At 46.7% G+C, this 21,485-nt stretch overlaps 1 protein-coding gene across 1 annotated transcript in view; it reads left to right on the top strand.

The window, feature by feature from the left end:
* Positions 1-21,485, top strand: part of TMTC1 (transmembrane O-mannosyltransferase targeting cadherins 1) — a 1,403,473-nt gene that overhangs the window by 733,887 nt on the left and 648,101 nt on the right. The window contains exon 8 of the mRNA XM_078673764.1: positions 14,293-14,482. Coding sequence (XP_078529890.1) covers positions 14,293-14,482 — 190 coding nt within the window. The remainder of the gene's footprint in view (positions 1-14,292; positions 14,483-21,485) is intronic.

The following is a 21,485-nucleotide window of genomic DNA, read 5'->3' as shown; positions in this document are numbered from 1 at the left end:
CTTAAAACAGTCCCATACACTGAATCTGGGTGCACTGTATTGGTTATTATCGAAGAAAGATTGAGCGTATTGTGTAATATAATTAATGTAATCTGGGTTAGTGAGAAGCTTTCGGTCGAATGACCATTGGATATTAGGTCTGTTGAAACTATCCAATTCAAAAGTTAGTGTTAGTGCGTTGTGGTCAGAGATGGTTTTGGGGGATTTAATTATATTTATTAAGGCTGTCTTGTGTAATGATGTCATAATGTAGTCTAACCGAACATACTTGCTGTGGGGATAAGAATAATAAGTAAAGGCATTTGCATTATGCTTCAACATATCCCAAACGTCAAATAAGTCGTGACTGTCCATCAGATGGGATACTGCCTTATAAACTTTGGGTTTACGGCCACTATAATTCTGCGGGAGTCGATTAGTTACTAATTTTTCGATATTTATATTAAAATCCCCACACAGAATTAGTGGGCCGACCCAGGAAGCCAATTCCAGTTCTAGTTCAATAAAGAGTTGTGGGTCATCCAAATTAGAACCATAGAGTGAACAGATGGTTATATCTGATTCTAATTGAACCACAGCCCACCTGCCATGCTTGTCGACAAGTTGGCGTCTAGGACCCCCCATTCCGGGTCTTGCTAGGATGGCGACCCCCGTGTTTTAGACGTTTGTGTTGTTGCTGCTAACAAGTTAAACCCAGGAATTTTTAACAAATTTTTATCACAGCCAGCTATGTGGGTCTCCTGAATACAGAGGATGTCTACAGGGTCTTGACGTAACAGTTGAAAGAGTTGGGCCCTTTTTCTCCCATCATTAAGACCTGCTATATTCCAACATCGCAATTTTACTCTCCCCATTCAAATTTGTTTCCAATTGAACCAGTACCATCTCTATAATATATTTTGTACCTGTACCACGACCACCGTCCTACTTTAAGTTCATTATGCAAATTAACATTCCTCTCCCTGTTTAGGTTACTCAAAATACATGGTAAAATACTCCAGTTATTTAAAGAAATTAGAATCGCCAAAACTTCTTTGAAATTTCTTATACTACAGATCACACTCATTTTTACAGTTTTTTCTCCCCCCCCTTTTACCCTCCCCCTCCCCCTCCCACTCCCTCCAAACCCCTGCGACCCACCCCCCACCCTCCCCCACCCGCAATGTGAGGCAATTAGACTCTATAAGAGTCTTTGGTGATGGAGAGACACTCCCAAGCCAGGCCCAAACTAAAAGTGAACACCAAAAAGAAGAAGGAAAAAAAAAAAAAAAAAAAAAAGAAAAAGAAGAAGGATGGGAGTGAAAAAGTTTTTAGGAAAATATAGAGAGACATATAGAGGCAAATTATTCTAGTATATCCATATAGAGTTTCAGTACTGCCCAATACGCTCTCTATGTTCATCTAGACTAACTGAAATCCCGCATCCGAATTCTCTGTTTTCTCTTTTTCTCATCCAATGGCTACTAGAAAAAAAAAGCCATTTATTCTAATTTTATCACTAGTGAATCGTTAAGTGAGACTATCTAAAAATTCTTTCGCTTTGATTTCAGAGGTAAAAAATTTAGTCTGGCCATTGTATATCACTTTCAGTTTGGCTGGATTATTTAAGTAGACTTGTGCTTTCTTCTCCATAAAGGGTTTAATAAGTTGCCGCAAACGCCACCTCCTTTCCACCGTCGTATGGCAGAAATCAGGTCTTACAAAATAGGAAATGGAATCCCTGGTCCTGCGTGCTTCTGGCCTAGCTTTTTCTGAAATGGCTTGCCGGAGAAGAAAGTTTCCAAAAAATACGAGGACTGCTCGTGGATAACCCCCCTGCTTTCCAGTATTTTTCAAGGTAATTGGAGTTCTATGCACTCGTTGCACTTCAAGCTCCCAATTCCATGAAGAGAGCTCTGGAAGGGTGTCTTTAAAGAGCTGGATGATGAAGGCTCGGATATCGGAGCCCTCAATATTTTCTGGTATTCCAAGGACACGCAGGTTATTACGCCGTAGGCGATTTTCCATGTCCTCGAGCTTCCATCTGACATCGCTTAATTCTGCTTCATGAGATTCTACTTTTTCCTGTGTGGCTGTGGCCTCCGCCTCGTTAATGACTATTCGTTCTTCCATCTCTGTCATTCTAGTGTTGAAGGTATTAACAGATCTTGACAATTTACGCACTACACCCTGAACCTTATGCAGCGCTAATTGTGCTTTGCGTCCATCCCGTGATGTCTCTTCTCGATGTGAGGCGATAGCCTGGAGGACTGTATCCATTACCGTGGAGAGCGTGGCATCCTGTTGGTGTATAGAACTCCGTTGAGTTGGACGAGGGCCGGTGGCATGTTCTTGAGACCCCAATGCGATCGAAGGGGAATAATCCCACGTCAGCCCCTGGGACCTTTTCTTCCGTAAAATAGTCCTTTTATTTTCCCTGGATTCTACCGTTCTCGTCTCTTGGTCACTTTCCGTCTCGGAGCCAGTGTTGGCTTCGATTTCCAGTTCAGAGTCATCTGACCATCTTGCATCTTCTATCCCTTCTGATAATGAATAAAAGTCTGATGGATCCATATCAGTATCGGTCGGGTCTGTAGGGTCAGAAGTTATCGCATCTCTGTCACTCCTCTCCTTGCCATCAGTGATCTCCAGCAAGTCGCCCAGATTTTTTGTGATATCTCTAAAATCTGATGTCCCGAGCTCACTATCTAGAGCATTGCTTGATGATTGATTTTGCAGTATTTCCTGCACAACTACAGTCTTTGGGGCTTCATGGGCTGTTGGTGTAATTTCTAGTCCTGTTTCTGTTACTGGCGCTGATGCTGATACGCCTGCTGGACTGGTCTGTGCACTGAAGTTAAAGAGGTTAGCGTAACAGTAGAAAAATCAGGAGCATCACACAAGGAAAGATTTTCCATACCTTGTATTTCTGCATCTGAATCTGCCCCAGTCTTAGGATCTAATACTCCTGCCACCACGGCTGTAGACTCCATACATTTCACTGAAGAATCCTCTCCTGTAGTTAATGGAATATTTACACTAATATTCCTATTCTCTTTTTCCTTGGTTATGCCGTTCTCTCTTTGCCCACTAGATTCCCCTGTAGCCTCGGTTATCGGCAAAATTGATGGATTTTGTGGTGTAGGAACCAGGATCGGGGCCGTAGCAGACATTGAAGCGGGAGTTTTCCGGAGCAAATCAATCACAGAAGGACCAGCAATGGGTGTGCTCGGCTGTTGTCTCGAAGCTTTTGCCGATTTACCAGCTCCTACTCCCGCATCGAGGTCGGTAAGGTCACTGCTGCCCTCCAGACGTATACCTCCTTGTTTTGTAGTTAGCTCCCTGTCCCGAAGAAGAGCCTGCTTTGCTGCCCTCGTCTTGGCTGCAGCAGCGGCTACAGCAACGGCATTTTTCGGCGCCATACCGCAGGAGATGCAGGAGAGACCAAGTAGATGTGGAGCTGTGACCGTGAGCCGAGCTGGCTGTTTTAACTCCGGAGGCCCGTCCCGTCTCACTTGTGTAGCTCGCTCAGCTCCTCCACTGCTCTGCAGGCGGGCTATGAATCGCAGAACAAGCACACCGATCAAGGAAGCGCAGAATGAAAAGCGCCGCTGTATTGCCCTCGGGTCCAGCTGATCCTCAACTCCGATCTCGGACATCACACCAAGTTCGCCATCTGGGCATTAACAACCACAACTGCAGCAAGAAATAGGGTAAGTGCCTCACTTTTCATTGTTACTCATTATTAGCGAGGCATTTTTCAATTCTCCTTCTCTATACTGCTTTTTTGAAGTTCTGGCTTGGGAGCTGCCTCACAGCGTCTAACAAGCCGCCGCCATCTTCACCTCTCCCTAAGTTTCTTATGGATACATCTGCCAGTGGATTCCTCACCTTGTGAATATCCCCTGCGCCAGGAGCATTTGGAAATTTTTTGTAGCTCTCCACGCCGACGAGGACGACGTCACAATAGCATGTCTCCGCTCGCGGCTCCGCTGATGTCACCGGAGCCATAAGAGAGCTTCGTCGGCGTAATGATGTCAGTTTCCTTTTTTCCGCCCCGTCGACGCTAAGGGTTTTCTGGGACTCTCCGTGGTTTTGTTGTTAGATTGTGTTTTTGGCTTGCTTCTCTTGTTTCTTTTCTGAAGATGTCTTCAAGGAAGTCGAAATTCAAGCCCTGTAGTGAGTGTGGAGGCCATATGTCCATCACGGACCCCCACGAGGATTGTGTCTGGTGCCTGTCGTCGTCGTCACGATGTCGAGGGTTACGCTTGCTGTCGCAAGATTTACCCAAAAGCTTTAAAGGAGAGAGAGGCCAAGCTGTTCATGGCGAAGATGAGAAAAGAGAAGAGAGGTCGAAGAAGATCAAGATCGAGGTCCAGGTCAAGGTCGAGGTCAAGTTCGAAGTCGATGTCGGGTCAGGCTTCGAAGTCAAAGAAGCACAAGAAAAAGAAGAGAAATGGCTCTCAACGCCGTTCGGACAAGGACACGGCTCCGAAGTTGACTTCTTCAGCTCCTCGACGTCGTAAGGACTTCGTTACTCCATCCCCTTCAGGCTCAAATCAAGGTACTCGCCTGAAGCTTCACCGGCGCATTCTCCGATGCCTGCTCTGTCTCCTGCTCCGTTGGATGAAGTTCCAGTCCCTGATGAATCAGTGACTCCATTGGCTCCTCCGTCAGCGCCGACTGGCCCGAGTCCGGTTATGCCTCAGCCGGAGACTGTCCCAGGGGCCTACCCACCTTTACCTGGCTCGGGTACGGATCCATCACATTACTTAAATGCGATGTATGGAGTCTTTATAAGAGCTATGTACCCATCTGGGGTGCCTTTGGGTCCCATGCGTCCTATGGCCTTTAACCTGCGAGTTCTTCAGGCTTATGCTCAGGCTCCCTTTATGCCGCTTCTTCCAGCGGCTCCGTCCTTGCATTTCCCGGTGCCAAGACATCGACGCTGTATCCTTCATTTCCGGTGCCGTCAGCTCGACCTCGCTCGACTCAGGCTGTGCATCCGGATCCGCGTTCGACGCCGGCTCCGGATCCGTCAGAGTCCTGTCTGGCGCCGCCGAGGCCGGTTCCGAGGATGAGGTCGAGGCAAGAGGAGCAGAGAGTTTTGGAGGGGCAACGTTATCGAGCAGAGGAAGAAATGGAGAAGGTGAGCTTGAAGAGTCGGAAGAATTATTTGAGGGGTTGAAGGAGGCAAGTGGCCTAGATACATCCCCGGAGGGGGAGCTTTCTCCTCCTTCAGATATTCCTTCTAAGGTTGTGGCTCCTTACCACACAGTTATTAGGAAATCAGCAGAGTTTTTAGATCTTCAGCTTCCAACAGCTGAGTTTAAATCAAATTTTTACTGAGGTTCTACATTCTCCCTCCACTGTGATAGAGCCATTATTGTCTTTTAATGATGCTATCACTGAACCAGTTTTGGAAGTCTGGCGTAAGCCCTTTTCAGCTACAGCAGTATCAAAGTCTGCTGCTAGGAGGTACAGGGCGACTCCAGGAGATCCGGATTTCCTTACATCTCATCCTTCTCCTGAGGGCCTGGTGGTTAAAGCTGCTTGTAGGGGTTGGCGGAATTTGCGTAATCGTGTTACGCAAATCTCTGTGAAATGGTGAAAAATCTCCGCGAACAAGCAGAAACTCCGCAAACATGCGGAATTGCTTGTTCGCGATGCTTTTTTCCTGTTCCCAATTGCTGTTTGCGTGCTCGGGGGGAAATATCTCGCGAACATGCATTTTGAGAACACGAACAAGAAAAGAAATTCGCGAACTTGTGGAACGCAGAATTTTGGGCAATTTCGCATTCTCCGCGGAACGCAATATTACCCAAATTCCGCAAATTCCACGAGCGGAACGGAATTTACCGCCCAGGCCTAGCTGCTTGTTCTAAGAAATCATCTGGGGCTTTTCCTCAAGTCCCTGGGGACTGAGATTCTAAGAGACTTGATCAATCGGCTAAAAAGATCTTTTCATCAGCAAGTATGGCCTTAAAGTCCACAGACGCAACCTGTCTTTTTGGTCGTTACATACATGCTCTTATGGTTTCTGCAAAACAGTTTGCTCCTAAATTGTCTGAAGAGGACAGACAAAATGTTATTGAGGTTTTGGCGGACACACAGGCAGCTGCACACCAGGTTATACAGAGTGGTCTGGACACTGCGGACTCTGTTGCTGGAATTATGGGTTCTTCGGTCGCCATGAGGAGAAATGCTTGGCTCAGGTCATCGGAGTTCTCTCCAGATGTGCAGGCAACTCTTCTTGACCTCCCTTTTAATGGCTCTGGACTGTTTGGTAAAAAAGCAGATGCAGCCTTGGAGAGGTTCAAAGACAGCAAAGCCACCGCTAAGTCTTTGGGCCTGCAAGTGCAGCCTAGAGGTTACAGTTATAGAAGATACAGAGGTTTTGAAAGTTCGTCTTTTCGGACCTACTGGCAACCTCAGCAGCAGCAGTAGCAAAATACTCTGTATAAATCATATAGAGGCAAGAACGAAGGACGTCCTCAAGGTCGTCAGCCCTCCTCCTTCTCCTCCCCTACCTGCCCCCTCTTGCCAATGCAAAGCAGCCCTAGATCCACGATTCTGGATCATGTGGGTCCTGTGGGGTGTCAGCTTACCCATTTTCTGCAAGATTGGGAATCGGTAACTACGGACCTTTGGGTTCTAAATCTTGTGGAAAATGGGTATGCTCTTCCCTTTCGGGAATTCCCTCCAAATTAACCTCCTTGCCAAGGGGTATGCTCAGAGGACCACCTTCTTCTCTTGCAGGAGGAAGTCCTAACATTACTAAAAAGAGGTGTGATAGAGGTGGTTCCAGAGCTGGAAAGGGGTCAGGGATGCTGCTCCCGGTGTTTCCTGATACCCAAGAAGGATGGCAGGTTGCGTCCAATCCTGGATCTCAGGATCTTTAACCTTTTTCTGAAGCAGGAGAAGTTCAAAATGCTCACACTTATGCAGGTTCTTCAAGCCCTGCAACAGGAGGACTGGATGGTGTCCATCGACTTGCAGGATGCGTATTTTCATATCCCAATCCTGAAGTCGCACAGGAAGTATCTCCATTTTACGGTAGGGTCGCAACACAATCAGTTTGCGTTTCTCCGGTTTGGACTTACTACTGCACCTCAAGTCTTCACCAAGGTGATGGCAGTGGTGGAAGCCCATCTCAGGAGATTGGGGATTCCAGTTTTCCCCTACCTGGACGACTGGCTGCTCACAGCGGAGTCGCCAGAGAAGGTGCTTCATCATCTGCAGGTGCCAACCCAGCTGTTGTACACATTGGGTTTTCAAGAAACGTGCCCAAATCTCACCTGGTGCCCTCTCAGCACAACCTGTTCATAGGGGCGGTACTGGACACTACTGTGTGTCGAGCATTCCCACCTCTACAAAGAATTCTCGACATTCAGGAAATTATCCCTTTATTCTACAATGGAGCGGTCTTTCCAGTCCTGAAGGTCTTTCGCCTTCTCGGTTTGTTTGCTTCCTGCATTCTGTCGGTCAACCATGCATGCTGGCATATGAGGGCACTCCAGTGGTGCCTCCACAGTCAGTGGTTTCAACACAATGGGGATTTCAGGGAGTCGATCAAGATCTCCAGAGACACTGCATCGGATCTGTCTTGGTGGAGCGTGGAGGGCAATCTGTCTCAAGGAAAACCCTTCCATCTTCCTCCATCGGTGGCCACAGTGATAATGGATGCATCCACTCTAGGGTGGGGTGCTCATCTGGTGGACCTGGAGATCAAGGGTCTTTGGTCTCCAGAGGAAAGGTTGCTTCACAACAACCTTCTAGAGTTGCGGGCGATACATTTGGCGCTCAAGGCCTTCCTCCCTTCCCTTCGCGGTCAGTCGGTCCAAGTCCTAACAGATAACATTACCGCAATGTGATACGTCAACAAGCAGGGAGGAGTGGGGTCGCATTGTCTCTGAAGAGAGGCTCTGCGTCTCTGGTCCTGGGTTCAGGACCACCAGATTTGTCTGATGATAAATCATCTGGGCAGAGTTCTGAATGTGCGTGCAGACAGTCTCAGTCGGCAGTGCTCTGCCGACCACGAGTGGAGGCTTCATCCGGAGGTGGTTCGTCACTTCTTTCAGGCGTGGGGAACCCCTCGGGTGCACATGTTTGCCACGTCATTCTACAGTCTCCAGTTTCCGTTGCAGGGAGCTTTGGGGGATGCGTTTCAGTTGAGTTGGGGCTCACAATTCCTTTACGCGTTTCCTCCCATTGCCTTGATTCCTCGGGTTCTGAAGAAGATTTGCCAAGACCGGGCCCAAGTCATATTGATCGCCCCGGATAGGCCAAGAAGGGTGTTGTACACAGATCTACTTCACCTCTGGTCGCACCCTCCGCTCCGTCTCCCTCTCAAGGCAGTCCTCCTCTCGCAGTCGCAGGGGCAGGATCTACACCCCACCTCCAGAGCTTACACCTTCATGCCTGGAGATTGAACGGGGCAACCTGATTTCTTTCTCCCTCCCACCTGAGGTGGTGGACGTTATTTTATCAGTCAGGCGACACTCTACCAAGTCTATCTGTTCCTACAGGTGGTCCAAATGTGTCAATTGGTGTGGGGAGAAGTCTATTGACCCTTTGGGAGCTCGATTATCCAACATCCTTCAGTTTGCTCTCTCTCTAGCCCAGCAGGGATTTGCTGTGGCTAGTGTGAAGGGCTATTTATCGGCTTTGTCGGCGTTCATTTGCTTGCCGGATCAGCTGTCTTTGTTCAAGTCGCCCATTGTGTTAAGGTTCATTAAGGGCCTTACTAACACATTTCCGCCCACTCCTTTATTGTGCCTCAATGGGACCTAAATCTTGTCTTAACCTACTTGATGGGTTCTCCCTTTGAGCCCTTGCACCAGTGTCCCTTGATACTATTGTCTTTTAAAACAGTATTTCTTTTTGCCATTACCTCGGCAAGGAGGGTATGTGAGCTTCAAGCTCTGAGTTCAAAGCCCCCGTTCTTGACTATTCATGCTGATAGAATGGTACTCAGGACCAGGGCTGCTTTTCTGCCTAAGGTGGTAACTCCCTTGCACGTTCCGTCCTACAGGACTTTTTGGTATAGAAGGGTGGACACCCTCCTCCGGGAATGGGGACTGCTGTGGGACTCTATTCACAAGGTGAGGAATCCACTGGCAGATGTATCCATCAGAAGAACAAGTTACTTACCTTTGTTAACGCTTTTTCTGGTGGATAAAGTATCTGCCTGTGGATTCTTCACTGACCCACCCGCCTCCCCGTTGTCCACCCTTGTATACCTGCAATGGTGATAATTTCTATCTGTTAATTTCAAAGGAAGTGCATTATTCTTTTTGCTTTACTACATTGATTTCACACTGTGTGTGTTGGTTTGAATACTGTGTACTGTGTATACTATATATATTTGTGTCAGTCCGTCTGTATGCCTCGAAGGCATGGGAAAAAAAAGGGCGGAACTGACATCATCACGCCCACTAGGCTCTCTTATGGCTCCGGTGACGTCAGTGGAGCTGCGAGCAGAGCCATGCTATTGTGACGTCGTCCTCGCCGGCGTGGAGAGCTACAAAAAAATTCCGAATGCTGCTGGCACAGGGGATATTCACAAGGTGAGGAATCCACAGGCAGATACTGTATCCACCAGGAAAAGCGTTACCGAAGGTAACTAGTGAACCTATCAGGCTTGTGCCCTTTATCAATGGCTTGTCACCATAACCAACTTAGCCTACTGTATTGAGCATGAGCTTTCCAACAAGGCAACTATCAGGCATACAGTCACACAAGTAGAAATATAAGCAACATTACAGTTGACAAAGCAAAAGGCCAGATCTCAAGGATTACCACAGTGTCAGAGGGGATAACCAACACTAATCCCCTATCCTACTACAGTAAACTGCAGGGGCGGCTCCTCCGCAATGACGGACAAGCTTTGCCCCAGTTTCTCAGAGACAGCACCAGAAAAATAAAATGATACAATTTAATTGTTTTATTTTTCAGTTGCTGGCTGAGCCAGCGTGCAGTATTGACGGGCGTGCCGGGGCTTTGGGAGGGGGTTGGAGGAGTGCCATGTTCACTTCTAATTGCACATGTGTGTTTGGTCTGGCGTCTCAGGCCGGCCAAACACACATGTGCACTTAGGTGTCTCCAGCCCAGCTGTGAGCTGGAGAAACCACATAGACTCCCTGAGCAAAGCGTCTTTTCAGCCGGCTCAGGCCAGTCCCCGTGCTGCTCTCACAGTATGAGAACCGTGCAGGGATTGCACAGGGAGTCTGTAGTCCCAATGTCTGCTGGAACCAGGAAGACCAAGGCGCTACGCGTGAGGAGGCCGGCAGCTGGAGGTAAGATTTTCTTTTTTTTTTTAAATGATGATTAAACTCCCTAACCCCGTGCGCTCCACAACCCGCCCACCACTTTTTTTTCGTGGCGACCGCCACTTTTAAACTGAGATTTCATGTAACAAAATATCTATGAGCATATTTAACTATCTTAATAACTATCCATCATTAAAAGGTTAAGTCCTATAACTTTATCGTACATTTTCTCACTATACACACATCTAGCGTACGGCATGGTCAGTGGCTTGTCATAACCAACAAAGTCCTGCTGTGTTGCGCACAAGCTCTCACACATGGCAACCAGTGAAGAACAAACACCGTAATCATTGATTATTTCCATGAAGTTATTTAACCGCATGCGTGCGGGCAGAATTCCGCCTGTACGCTGAGTTTTTTAAAATCGCATGTTACGTGACGAGCTGGGCTCGTCATGAGCGTGCGAGGAGGCTACCTCATGACGAGCCCAGCTCGTCATCAGCGTCGAAGGGGTTAATAGCATCGCAGTCGCATATGTGTGACTTTAAAGGGCACACTCCTCTCAGCACAGTGGCGTGTGTGTGATGGAGTTGTCAATCACAATATCTTTGCTTGATAAAGAGCCTGGCTCAAGTAGCCTGATGATCACAGCTGGCTTGAGGGAAAGCACTTTTTCTGAGAATGCATACACCGTTTGACAAATCAAAAGATGCTCTCAGATGAATGAACATCTGGGCGGAACCACAGTCTCTTTCTCTCTAGTAGTCCTGAAAGCTCTAATTGTTAACATATATGGGTTTCGCTGTCAAGCCAGACCTAAAAAGGAACTGTTTATTAGCCAATTATAGCTGGAAGTTAATGAGGTGCTGGAATTATTCTATAACTATTTTCATCGTAAATTGGCCTTTTTTCTGCCTGGGATCTGTCATCTTTAGAAATATTTTTTGAGAGGACATAACCACGATTGATTTTCTCCTGTCTGTAGGCCCATTAGGTCACAGAGGTAACCTTGAAAATAAAGAACGTTTCAGTCATTAATTTCAAAATGACATCATTAGAGTGGATGTTCATTTCTCACCAGCGACACAATGAGGATGCTTCATAATGAGGTGGTGGGTTCACGAATTAGTGTAGTTGGTTCCATATTTCCCATGAAAACGTTCATGGCTCGAATGTATTCAGTTATCATTTTGGGAATTGTGCAGATGACTTCCCTGTTTCCGTTTAAAAATATATTGTTTCCCTTTGTGTGCTCTTTTGGGATCTCCTGTGGCAGCGGTGTGATTGCCACTTAATCCTTGAGTGGTTGCAGGATGGGATTACTACTCGAGGGCTCAGTGCACTTACTAGTGGGTTTTGTGTTTCTCTGGCAGCCTGCTGCTAGCTGTTTCAGGTCAAGTGACTCATCAAGTGACGTGCTAATGTGACTTGGCCGAGTGAGTGGGTATCTGAAGATGGCTGTCTTCTGGGCATAGCAGGTAAGGGCAGTTGTGGCTCTTTTTATGTCCCTGTTGAAAGACAGCGGCTGTTAGAAAAGGCCACTGCACGGCATTAAGACAGTTTTTGTTTGATGTCTGGTCCAGCCTTGGTGACAGATCACTGGGTCCATCTCTATATTAGGAAACCCACACAATAGGCTAAGTGTGAATTATTTCACATATCACAAACTGTGAAAGTTTTAATGAACTATTTAATAATAAAGAAGCATAGAGAACAAGGGGATGAAGAGGTGTGTGTCGTGCATGGCATTAGGAGAAGAGAGTGCATCTGCCTGTTCATAATAAAATGAGCAGAGCAATTAAAAATACCATTCTACTTGCTCTCGGGCATCTGTGAAGAAGCCTGAAATACACTTTTAGAGTCCAAGGCTTCTTGGCGATTGTTTATTTCAAACTATGATAGTGGGGTGTAAGACTGGTTATATTGAATAGGAGATCTGCAATACCTAAATCTATATATTGTTCACTTATTTCAATTACTATCCACTTTTACAAAGAAAATTACATCCCTACTCTGCGTCTTTCGACACTGTACGACAGAACATTGTTAAATTATGATGGAAGAAGTTGTCATCTGTTATTTGACATTTGAAATCCTCTAGCTAAAAGAACTGACACTTTCTCTCACCGAGTGGCTGATAGCTTAGTAAGTGCTTGACAGTAATGCATTACCGTATATAAAAAATGTTTTTTTAAAAAGGAACGAAATCCGCACAATCAACAATTGGCCTGATTATCTAGATAGGTATTCGACAGTTAAAATGTAAAGGGCTTTTGGAACTAGTTGAGAAAGATACCTTAGACAAGAGTTTAGAGATCAAAATGAGCAAGGCAACTTGTGCCCCATTTATTAATGAGCTGTATGCAGCTATAGGAAAATTGTCTTGTTACAGAAAGAGCCAGGGGGCACAAATCTAATTATAACTCCCGGAGCAATGATGTTTGCTGTAAGAAAACGCAGACTATTTAGGGCATGTGTTCTAATTTGAGTGGCAAATTTAGTTTATGAAATCGATCTTTTGTGTAAGGTATGCGTATGCAAACCATTAAGTAATATTGTGTTAGGTAGAATTGTCGGCGAGCAAACACTGGCGGAGAGCGTTGCCCCATTAACATCGTCCCACTGCCCTCTGAGCAGTTAAAAAAGGAAAAATAAATGATAATAACGAACGCATTGTTTATCATTTTATTGCTCCGTTCTCGGGGCGGGGCAGGCTAGGCTCTGCAGAGTAGGTGGAGTTGTGGTGAGCAAATCAGTGCGCATGATGGTTTGGCCGGCAGTCTTAAGCCGGCCTAACAGTAACCCTGGGCGAAGCACTACGCTACGCTCGCGGAGTTTGAAAAGTTTGCGCAACTTCGCACTACGCGAGCTGCACGTAGCACAGTGCGAGCATGCGTAGTGCAGTGTAGTGTAGTGCAGCGGTCATTTTTTGCTTGTTCGCGGTCCTGAACGTCATGTTCGCGACCGCGAGCAAGCAAAATGACATCCCGGCGAGATTCTCAGCGCGGGGAGGTCAGGTTTCTCATTGTGAGTGGTTGCGCATGCTCGCGACCGCTCTCAATGAGAAACTACCTGTTCGCGTTGAGAAAGCTGCCGCTCGAGTAATAATCTACTCGAACAGCAGAAAACTACAGCTCGCACTGTGCAAGATGCCGTTTTCAATGCTTGCACAGTGCCGGATGCTTGTCCGCACTGTGCAATCATTGAAAACGCATCTTGCACAGTGCGAACATGCTACTACGCAGCTCGCGTAGTGCTACGCGAAGTTCGCGTAGTGCGAAGTGCACTTCGCGTGGCGCTACTTCGAGCACTACGCCCAGGGTTACCTAACAGTCATGCGCAATGTTCATTTCAGTCTGGGTGGAGAACATGCACAGGCTCATGGGCCCTGTCTGAGCACACGCTCATACCAATCACAACGCTGTTGTCACCAAGACAGCAGTGTTGTGATTGGCTTAGGAGAAGCCTGTTTGCTTCCTGCTTCCGGTCCGGAATCAGAAGAGACGAGGAGAGGTGGTGTTGCGGTGGGTGAGACAAAGAAAAATAGGGATGGGGTGGAATTTCTGAATGTTTCTTCAGAATGCAAACTTTCGGTGAACACCAATACAAATGAAAATAATGTAACATTATACTGAATTATATATGTATCAGAAAATACATTTTCCATCATTGCAAAAACCTAATTTGAACCAATGCCTACTCATGTCGCTCTTATGAAATCTCGCTCATAGATGTTTACCGCTTTATCTGGCAGTCACAGAGTGTGTTCCACTGTATTGTGCTTTGTTACTATTTATCATAATTAAAAAAATAACGTCCAAACGCCACATAGATAATCAGCATATTATACTGATGACCTTGATTCCATGACCATGTAAATCCATCAAGTCTGCAACATTTTGATTGTGTATGTGTACAGAAATCCTCCTTTATAAGCTATGTATCAACACGTGTATTGATGTAGCAAAAGGTTTTGTTGGTGATTTTAGCACTTTGATTTTATTTTTATCTCAGTTTAAATTGTATCCTTTTTGTATTGCAGGTTTCTTACATACTCCTACCTCCTGGCATTCAACACGTGGCTTCTTCTTGCACCAATTACTCTCTGCTATGACTGGCAGGTTGGCAGTATTCCTCTTATTGAATCTATATGGGATGCCCGAAACCTAGCCACTTTACTGCTGCTACTGGTGATGGTGCTGTTGAGTCTGCATTGCCTATCCGCATTTAAGGTATTTTATTTCATCTTACAATATTGTTTGTACTAATGCTATGGAGATTGATGAAGCCATTAAATTCTCTGTGGCATTTTATCAGGGAAATCACTGGTTCTACCCCTTTGATCAATCCTATCTCTTCTCCAGTAAAATCCCATACCTCTGAAGACACTGCATCTCGTAAGTCCCAAGGAAGGTCCTCCACAGTCAGGGTAGGATACAGTTCTATGCATGTTCTCGAATTTGTAACTTTAAAGGTAGCATCATCGTCAGTAGTCTGTACCTCCACTCCCTGAGGTGTGCAGTATATTGTGCAGGTCAGTTTGCACAATAAGTCCCTTCCTAACAGACACACAGGACTTGAATCACATACTACAAACTGGTGTTCATCGGTGTAGTTTCCTATTTTCACTGACACTGGTTCCGTCAAAGGGCTAGTCATTCTCCTATTTGCTACTCCTACCACTTGAATTGTTTCCCCCGACATTGGTAAATCTGGAACCACTGCCGATCTCAAAGTTGATCGAGTAGCTCCAGTATCCACTAAGAATGTTGTAGGACATCCTGCCACTTCAGCCTCAACAAACGGTCCTCTTTGATCCACCTCTAGAACTGCCCCGAGGGTACAGTCCCCTTCTCTACTTACACGTTGTCCCGTCAATGGATCAACGTAGTAACACTCTCCTTCGTCTATAAAAAGAGGCATTTGTCGATGAATCTTTCCCCCTGCCGTAATCCTTGGTGGCTGCGGGAACTGAGCTCGTGGAGCCGAAGTCCCCCCTTTGGCCACATTACTTCTTGACACGGTCACCCCTTGAACTGGAACCTCTTGAACTTCCTCCTCTACTTCTAGTTCTCCGTTTTCAGGGTTATAGGGACACTCGCGTCTCCAATGTCCCACCTGGTGACACTGGTGGCACTTTGTCGTTTTTTTCAATGTAGCAAAATCTATTCTAGGTCTCAGACTTTCCTCGTTGTTCTTATTCTGACTATTTGATTTCCGTCCCATTGTCCCTGTTCCCTGTTGCTGCTGTCCGCCCTTTCCAGCTGACTGCATCTGCACCATCATCAGTTTCTCCTTTAATTTCTTTGCTTTGGAATCTATTTCATCACTGCAATACCTTGCGTATCTCAAAATTTCATGCAATGGTTTGTTTTGCCAACAAATTAAATGTTGCTGAATCATCAAACAAATATCAGGTCGCCAAGAAACCGTTGGTGTAAGTGCGCGGTATAAATATTTTAACGTAACGTAACGTAACGTAACGTCTCAACCCCAAAACGAACTTTGATACAAACTGTCCTATATCCTTGGGATCCATTACATCTAGTCCACTGTATTGTTTGAACGTTTTCAGCAATCTCTCATAAAACTCATGAACTGTCTCCTTGGGTTCCTGTCTTGTTCGGTCTATTTTTACCCAATCTATATCTTGTGGTGGCACCTTCTCTTTCAGCCAAGTCATCACCCTTTCATATTTTAACATTACACTTTCTGACGGTCCATTAGTAAGAGCATTCCTTTCTGGTTCTGCAGTTGGCCAGTCTACACTAACCTTGCAAGCTATCCACAAGTCTCCTGGGACCACAATGTCAAATAGGGTGTTCAAATCAATCCACAATACTTTTGAAATTTTGACAAACCTCTCTACCTGCTTGTACCACTCTACAGGATTTTCCCTTAACTTCGGAAATGAGTTGGTAAATGCAGCTAAATCTCCTCTACTCCAGGGCACGTGCACATAATTCCCATTCGCTATTTCTCGCAAAGTGAATGCTTCCATCTGCATTAGCCTTCCTTCCGGAGACATCACATTCGCACTCCGCCTAACAGTTCCCTTTTTGGACCACCTCTCTTCCCATTTGTCCAGATCTCTCCATGCTCTTATTCCTGTGATCAGTTCCCTTATGTGTGTTTTTAATCCAGTTGTCCTTCTCTCATCTAAGTCCTGATCTGAATAATGCAACCTATGGTTACCCTGCAATGCCTTTGTTCTGGACAAATCTACCATATACTTTTCTGCCAGTACAGACAGTTTCTCATGAGTGGCTCTTGCCTTTCGAGTGATGTCCTTTGCTATAAACAGCAGCTCATCTTGTTCGTACATCCCAATCCTTTCTATCGGCAACGTACCCTCTATTATATCGTCCAGATCAGATCTTAAGCTGGTCACATCGAGTCTTTTAGCTTTCACCACAGCTTTCAGTATGCCATCTCTAGAGAGTCCATTTACATCTCTCCCATCACAACTCTGAGTCCTACGTCTGGGCTCAGGCGAGTTATGGGGAGTCCTCCCATGCTCCCATCTCTCCAGGTCCCATGCAGTTCCATCCTCTCTGGGTGTATAGTGAAACACTTTCCTATTTCCCATAGTCCCACAATTTCCATCCTGCCTGGTTTCTCTAGGTGCATGGTAAGGCATTCCATTATTCCCCATCCCTTCGCAATTTGCCTGTGGTCTCTGATCACTCGACACCTGGCAAGATCCTTCACTGTTCCCAGTGTTCCCACGATTCCAGTGCTGTACGTTATCATTAGGTGCGTGGTGAGTGCACCTAAACCTATCTCTGTATTCTTGGGTCCTTTGGTCTCCCTCACTTTGAATGAGACGAGATGTCTCCCCACACTCCGTACTTCTGCCTCTTTGCTCCTGCCCATTCCCTCCGTCAATAAGACATGTAACTCCTCTACTCTCCTGACTTTTACCATCCCACTCCTGACTGCTTTCGCTAGCCCCGCAGTGAGATAATGTCCCTTTTCCTCGATTTCCCCATTCAGCTTCTGCTCCTGGCCTGTTGTTCGGAGCTTCTGTGGACCTATCCCATTCTCTCAAGTCAGCCCTCAACTCTTTATAGGATTTCGGCCGTGGTCCCCTCAGGTCCATCGGTCCTCTCTGACCCCCCTGCTCTGTTACGGGACCCACTGCTGAATCCAATGGGGTGCTCCACGTTATCGGTCCTGGCAATTGCCTCCAGGCATTTGTCGTGTTATTCCTTCTTTCCATCTCTACTCTTTCTCTGTCTAGCTGTACCTGTTCTTCTTCTTTCCCTTTCTCTGGGTGATAAATCGACCGTATAGGACCTATGGTAACGGGTACTTGAAGAGCATCTGGCAATTCATAAGGCTCAACCCTCTCGGTTGCTGGCATCTTCTGCACCACAACTCTTCCGACTACACTCTGTACTGGATTATGTTGAGGTGTCCCCTCACCTTTGGTAGGTACACAATCCGCTATAGGGAGTGGCCTATACCCTTCTCTGTCAACCCTATCTTCCCTTTGGAGCTCAGTACTTTCCATCTCCCTATTGTCCGGAGGCGGTCTATCTATCAACAACCTATTTATTAGGCCGTCCTCCGACTCGCTCTCATCATCCTCTTCTATGGGTTTCTTTCCTCCTGTAACCTCTCTCATGGGGTACAACTTATCCACTTCAATCGTCTGTACCCTCCACTTCTTGGATTCCGCCATGGGCGTCCGCAGAAATTTTTCCAGGGGGGGGCAAAATGTTAATGTCATCACCATCCTCCGACATGATGTGTGCCAGGTGGGGCACAAGAAACACTGGGGCGCAGGAGGAGCCATGGGGGGCAGGAAGCAGGCTGCACATGATCTCATACACCATAGGGTAGTTGTGCCACAGCCATCTCTTTCTTTTGTGGCACCCCCAAATCTATACCTGCCCTGGTCCCTAAAATTACCCACTAGCACCCCAAAACCCATATCCATCCTGAACCCTAAAATTATCCCCCCCCCAAAAACTCATACCCTCCCTGAACCCTAAAAATACACCCCTGGCACCCCAAAACCCATACCCAATCTGAACCCTAAAATTACCCTCTACCACCCCAAAACCCATACCCACCCTGAACCCTAAAATTACCCCTGCCCCCCCATAACTCATACCCGCCCTGAACCCTAAATTACCCCCCTGGCACCCATAACCCATACCCAACCTGACCCCTATAATTGTCCCCCTGGCACCCCAAAACCCATACCCACCCTGAACCCTAAAATTACCCCCCTGGCACCCCAAATCCAATACTCGCCCTGAACCCTAAAATGTCCCCCTTGCACCCCAAAACCCGTACCCGCACTGAACCCTAAAATTACCCCCTGGTACCCTAAAACCCATACCCACCCTGACCCCTAAAATTATCACCCTGGCACCCCAATCCCTAACCCACCGTGAACCTTAAAATTACTCCCTGGCACCTTAAAACCCACACCCACCCTGATCCCTAAAGTTACCCCCTGGAACCCCAAAGCTGAACACTACATTCTGATTGTGTATCATGCTGCCTCCCTGTTCAGGGTGGATCTGCTGGTCCGGATCGGCTCGCCCTGGTCCGGTTCCGCTCGCCCTTCTCTGGAGCTGTTCTGCCTTCCCTGTCCCTCTTCCGGACCCACCGAGCCTGCCTCCGTGCACACAACCTTGACCTACTCTGTCTGGCCTGGTTCTTTCTCCTTTGGACCCGCTGTCTGCACTGGCGGAGTTAGGACACAGGTCTCACTTCTCTGAAGTTGCTCTTACCCTCAATGAGAAAGACTCAGAAGGGCTGTATGATCATTTCTACTCATGGATAAATCTTACATATGCCTGCTCGTTGCGCCTCCTCCCTGCTCTGGACTACAGTGGTGACTACACATGGACTCAGCCTCTCTACTCTTAGCATCCACGCTTTCTAGCCCATCTGGATATCCCCCTCTGTACTGACTTATGTCTAAGACTTCATTTACATTCGTTTTCTGTTTGTGTTATCTTTCTTGATAAATGCAACTTATTAAATCAAAAATCATCCATTGATGTCCACCATTTTATGTCAGAGCGGTGTCTCCCTTAAAATATACTCTTTTATTCAAATGTGACTTTTCTTTCTGCTTAGTAATTTACTTAACAGCAACTGTTCTAGGCAGACCATCACTATAATCCAAAAATTATTTGAAAAGACTTTGCCTCAATCTTGTTATTGTGTCAGAGCGCGCTATAAAGTCCGAGGTCTCCTGGTGCTTCTGACTAAATTATAAGATGGAGGGGGAGGGGGCAGAGGGTACTCAGAAGGATCTAGAAAAGAGCAGAGTCTCTAGGTGTTGTCTAGATGTGACGTGCGATGAGATGCACAGGAGTTCACCTAGAAGAAAGTGCCAAAGGGACGGTGCAGGAAAATGAAGCCCGCGTGCTGTCCTACTGAGCCCTGTGACGCAGAGGAGCTTCAGACTAGAACAGAGAGTGCGAGCTGGGGAGGAACCGTGGCTGGAGCACCATGTGCAATGCATAGTGGCATGGGCGTCCGCAGGGGGCAGGGCCGGCTCTAGCGCTGTGGCACCCAGTGTGACAATGTTAGTTGGCGCCCCCAATGACCACCTCCACCACGGATTCTCTCACTAGCACCCTTTAACAGTGACCAAGACTACATAACCACTCTCCCTCAGATACAGTGAATTCGTTATATAGCGCTACTCATACCATTAAAGTATGTCAGAGCACTTTGCATCACAAACACATTACACAGACAATCAATCATACATGTGTAAATCAGTGTGTAGGAAATGTTACATAACCCACAGGACTAAAAGTGTAGCAGTCATATGTCACCCATACTGGTAGGCAGTATAGTTTAGGAGTGCTTGGTGTGGAGAAGCACAAACTCAGAGTCGAAAAAGAAGCAGCATCGTTGGGAGTTTTCATTAATAATAAGAATCAATTTCTACGCAAATTAAACATTTTTGCAACATTAATCAATCTTCTGTACTTAGCAGAGTGTATGCACTTCTATGATGAAAGTTAATACCTCACTATTCTATATTAGGACTTTACGTAATAAATTGCAAGTAACAAAAGGATGGCTCTTTTAAAAGCAGTAACCTGCTGATCTATTTACATTAAATGCACTCTAATCTACTTGGTACACCTTCTTTGCAGTAGGCATATTAACCCTCTGAGCTACCTTCACATAAGTCGAAATTAAACCTCAACTACACAAAACTCTGATCTCTGGCCAGGAAGAACATTAATCACAGGAGTTATCTTGACATTTTTGTGAGGCCCCGCAATTGTAGGAGGAAAGGAACGCTCAGTAGGTGCTTTAAAATCATAATTAATTTGTAAACACGGCGCCCCCAGGAAGCCAGCATCGCACGCCCTAGAGACAGCCCTGGCAGAGGGCAAGGAGGGGTGCTCCAGGGGGGGGCAAGCGCCCCTCCTTGCCCCCCCTGCGGACGCCCATGGCTTCCGCATCCCATTTAGCATCTTGCACTGCCCTTACTGATCGCCGTACCCTTTCTTGGCGTCTGTTCTGACTCCTGTCGTGCGCCGCCCTAATCCACGCAATAAGGGCCTCAAACTGCGTTGGTCTAGGCAAAGGTCTCAGTGAGGACAGGACTGCTTTCAGCTGATGCAACACTTCTAATCTGAACGTTCCGTATTTCGGAAAAGTCAGTTCCTCATTCCCTTCTGTAATCTTACTCCAAGTACCAAGCCACAGTATAGTATGCAACCCAACATTCGTTGCCATATAGTAAGCTGGTGTACCCTCTGGCGGTGCCTCTTCCCCGTAATAAGATTCTCTTCTTTTTCTCTTAAAAATCCCTCTCAAACATTTAAAACACTTCATGTTCAAAACCTACAAAATTTCTATTTTCTCCGCCTTCGTTTACTTCCTGATGACAATCCACCAATCTCAGCGCGGTTCTCGCTAACTGGCCTATCAGAGCGCGGCTTCTCGCTGACGTCACACCAACCGCCCTATCCCAGCGCAGCTCTAGCTGACGTCTCACCAACCGCCCTATCACAGCGCGGCTCTAGCTGACGTCGCTCCAACCGCCCTATCACAGCGCGGCTTCTCACCAACCGCCCTATCACAGCGCGGCTCCAGCTGACGTCACTCTCCCCCTTCGCAGCAGTTCCCCTCCTTTCTCCGCTCGTCTCCCGGTCATGCATGCGTCCCATTCATACTCTGAAAAATGATTACTTCCGACCAAGCGATCACTTTCCTTGACTGTACGCCCACAGTCTAACT

Source organism: Lissotriton helveticus, chromosome 1_1 (assembly GCF_964261635.1).
Source record: "Lissotriton helveticus chromosome 1_1, aLisHel1.1, whole genome shotgun sequence".
Classification (NCBI taxonomy): domain Eukaryota; kingdom Metazoa; phylum Chordata; class Amphibia; order Caudata; family Salamandridae; genus Lissotriton; species Lissotriton helveticus.
This window is presented reverse-complemented; position numbering and strand designations above follow the sequence as displayed.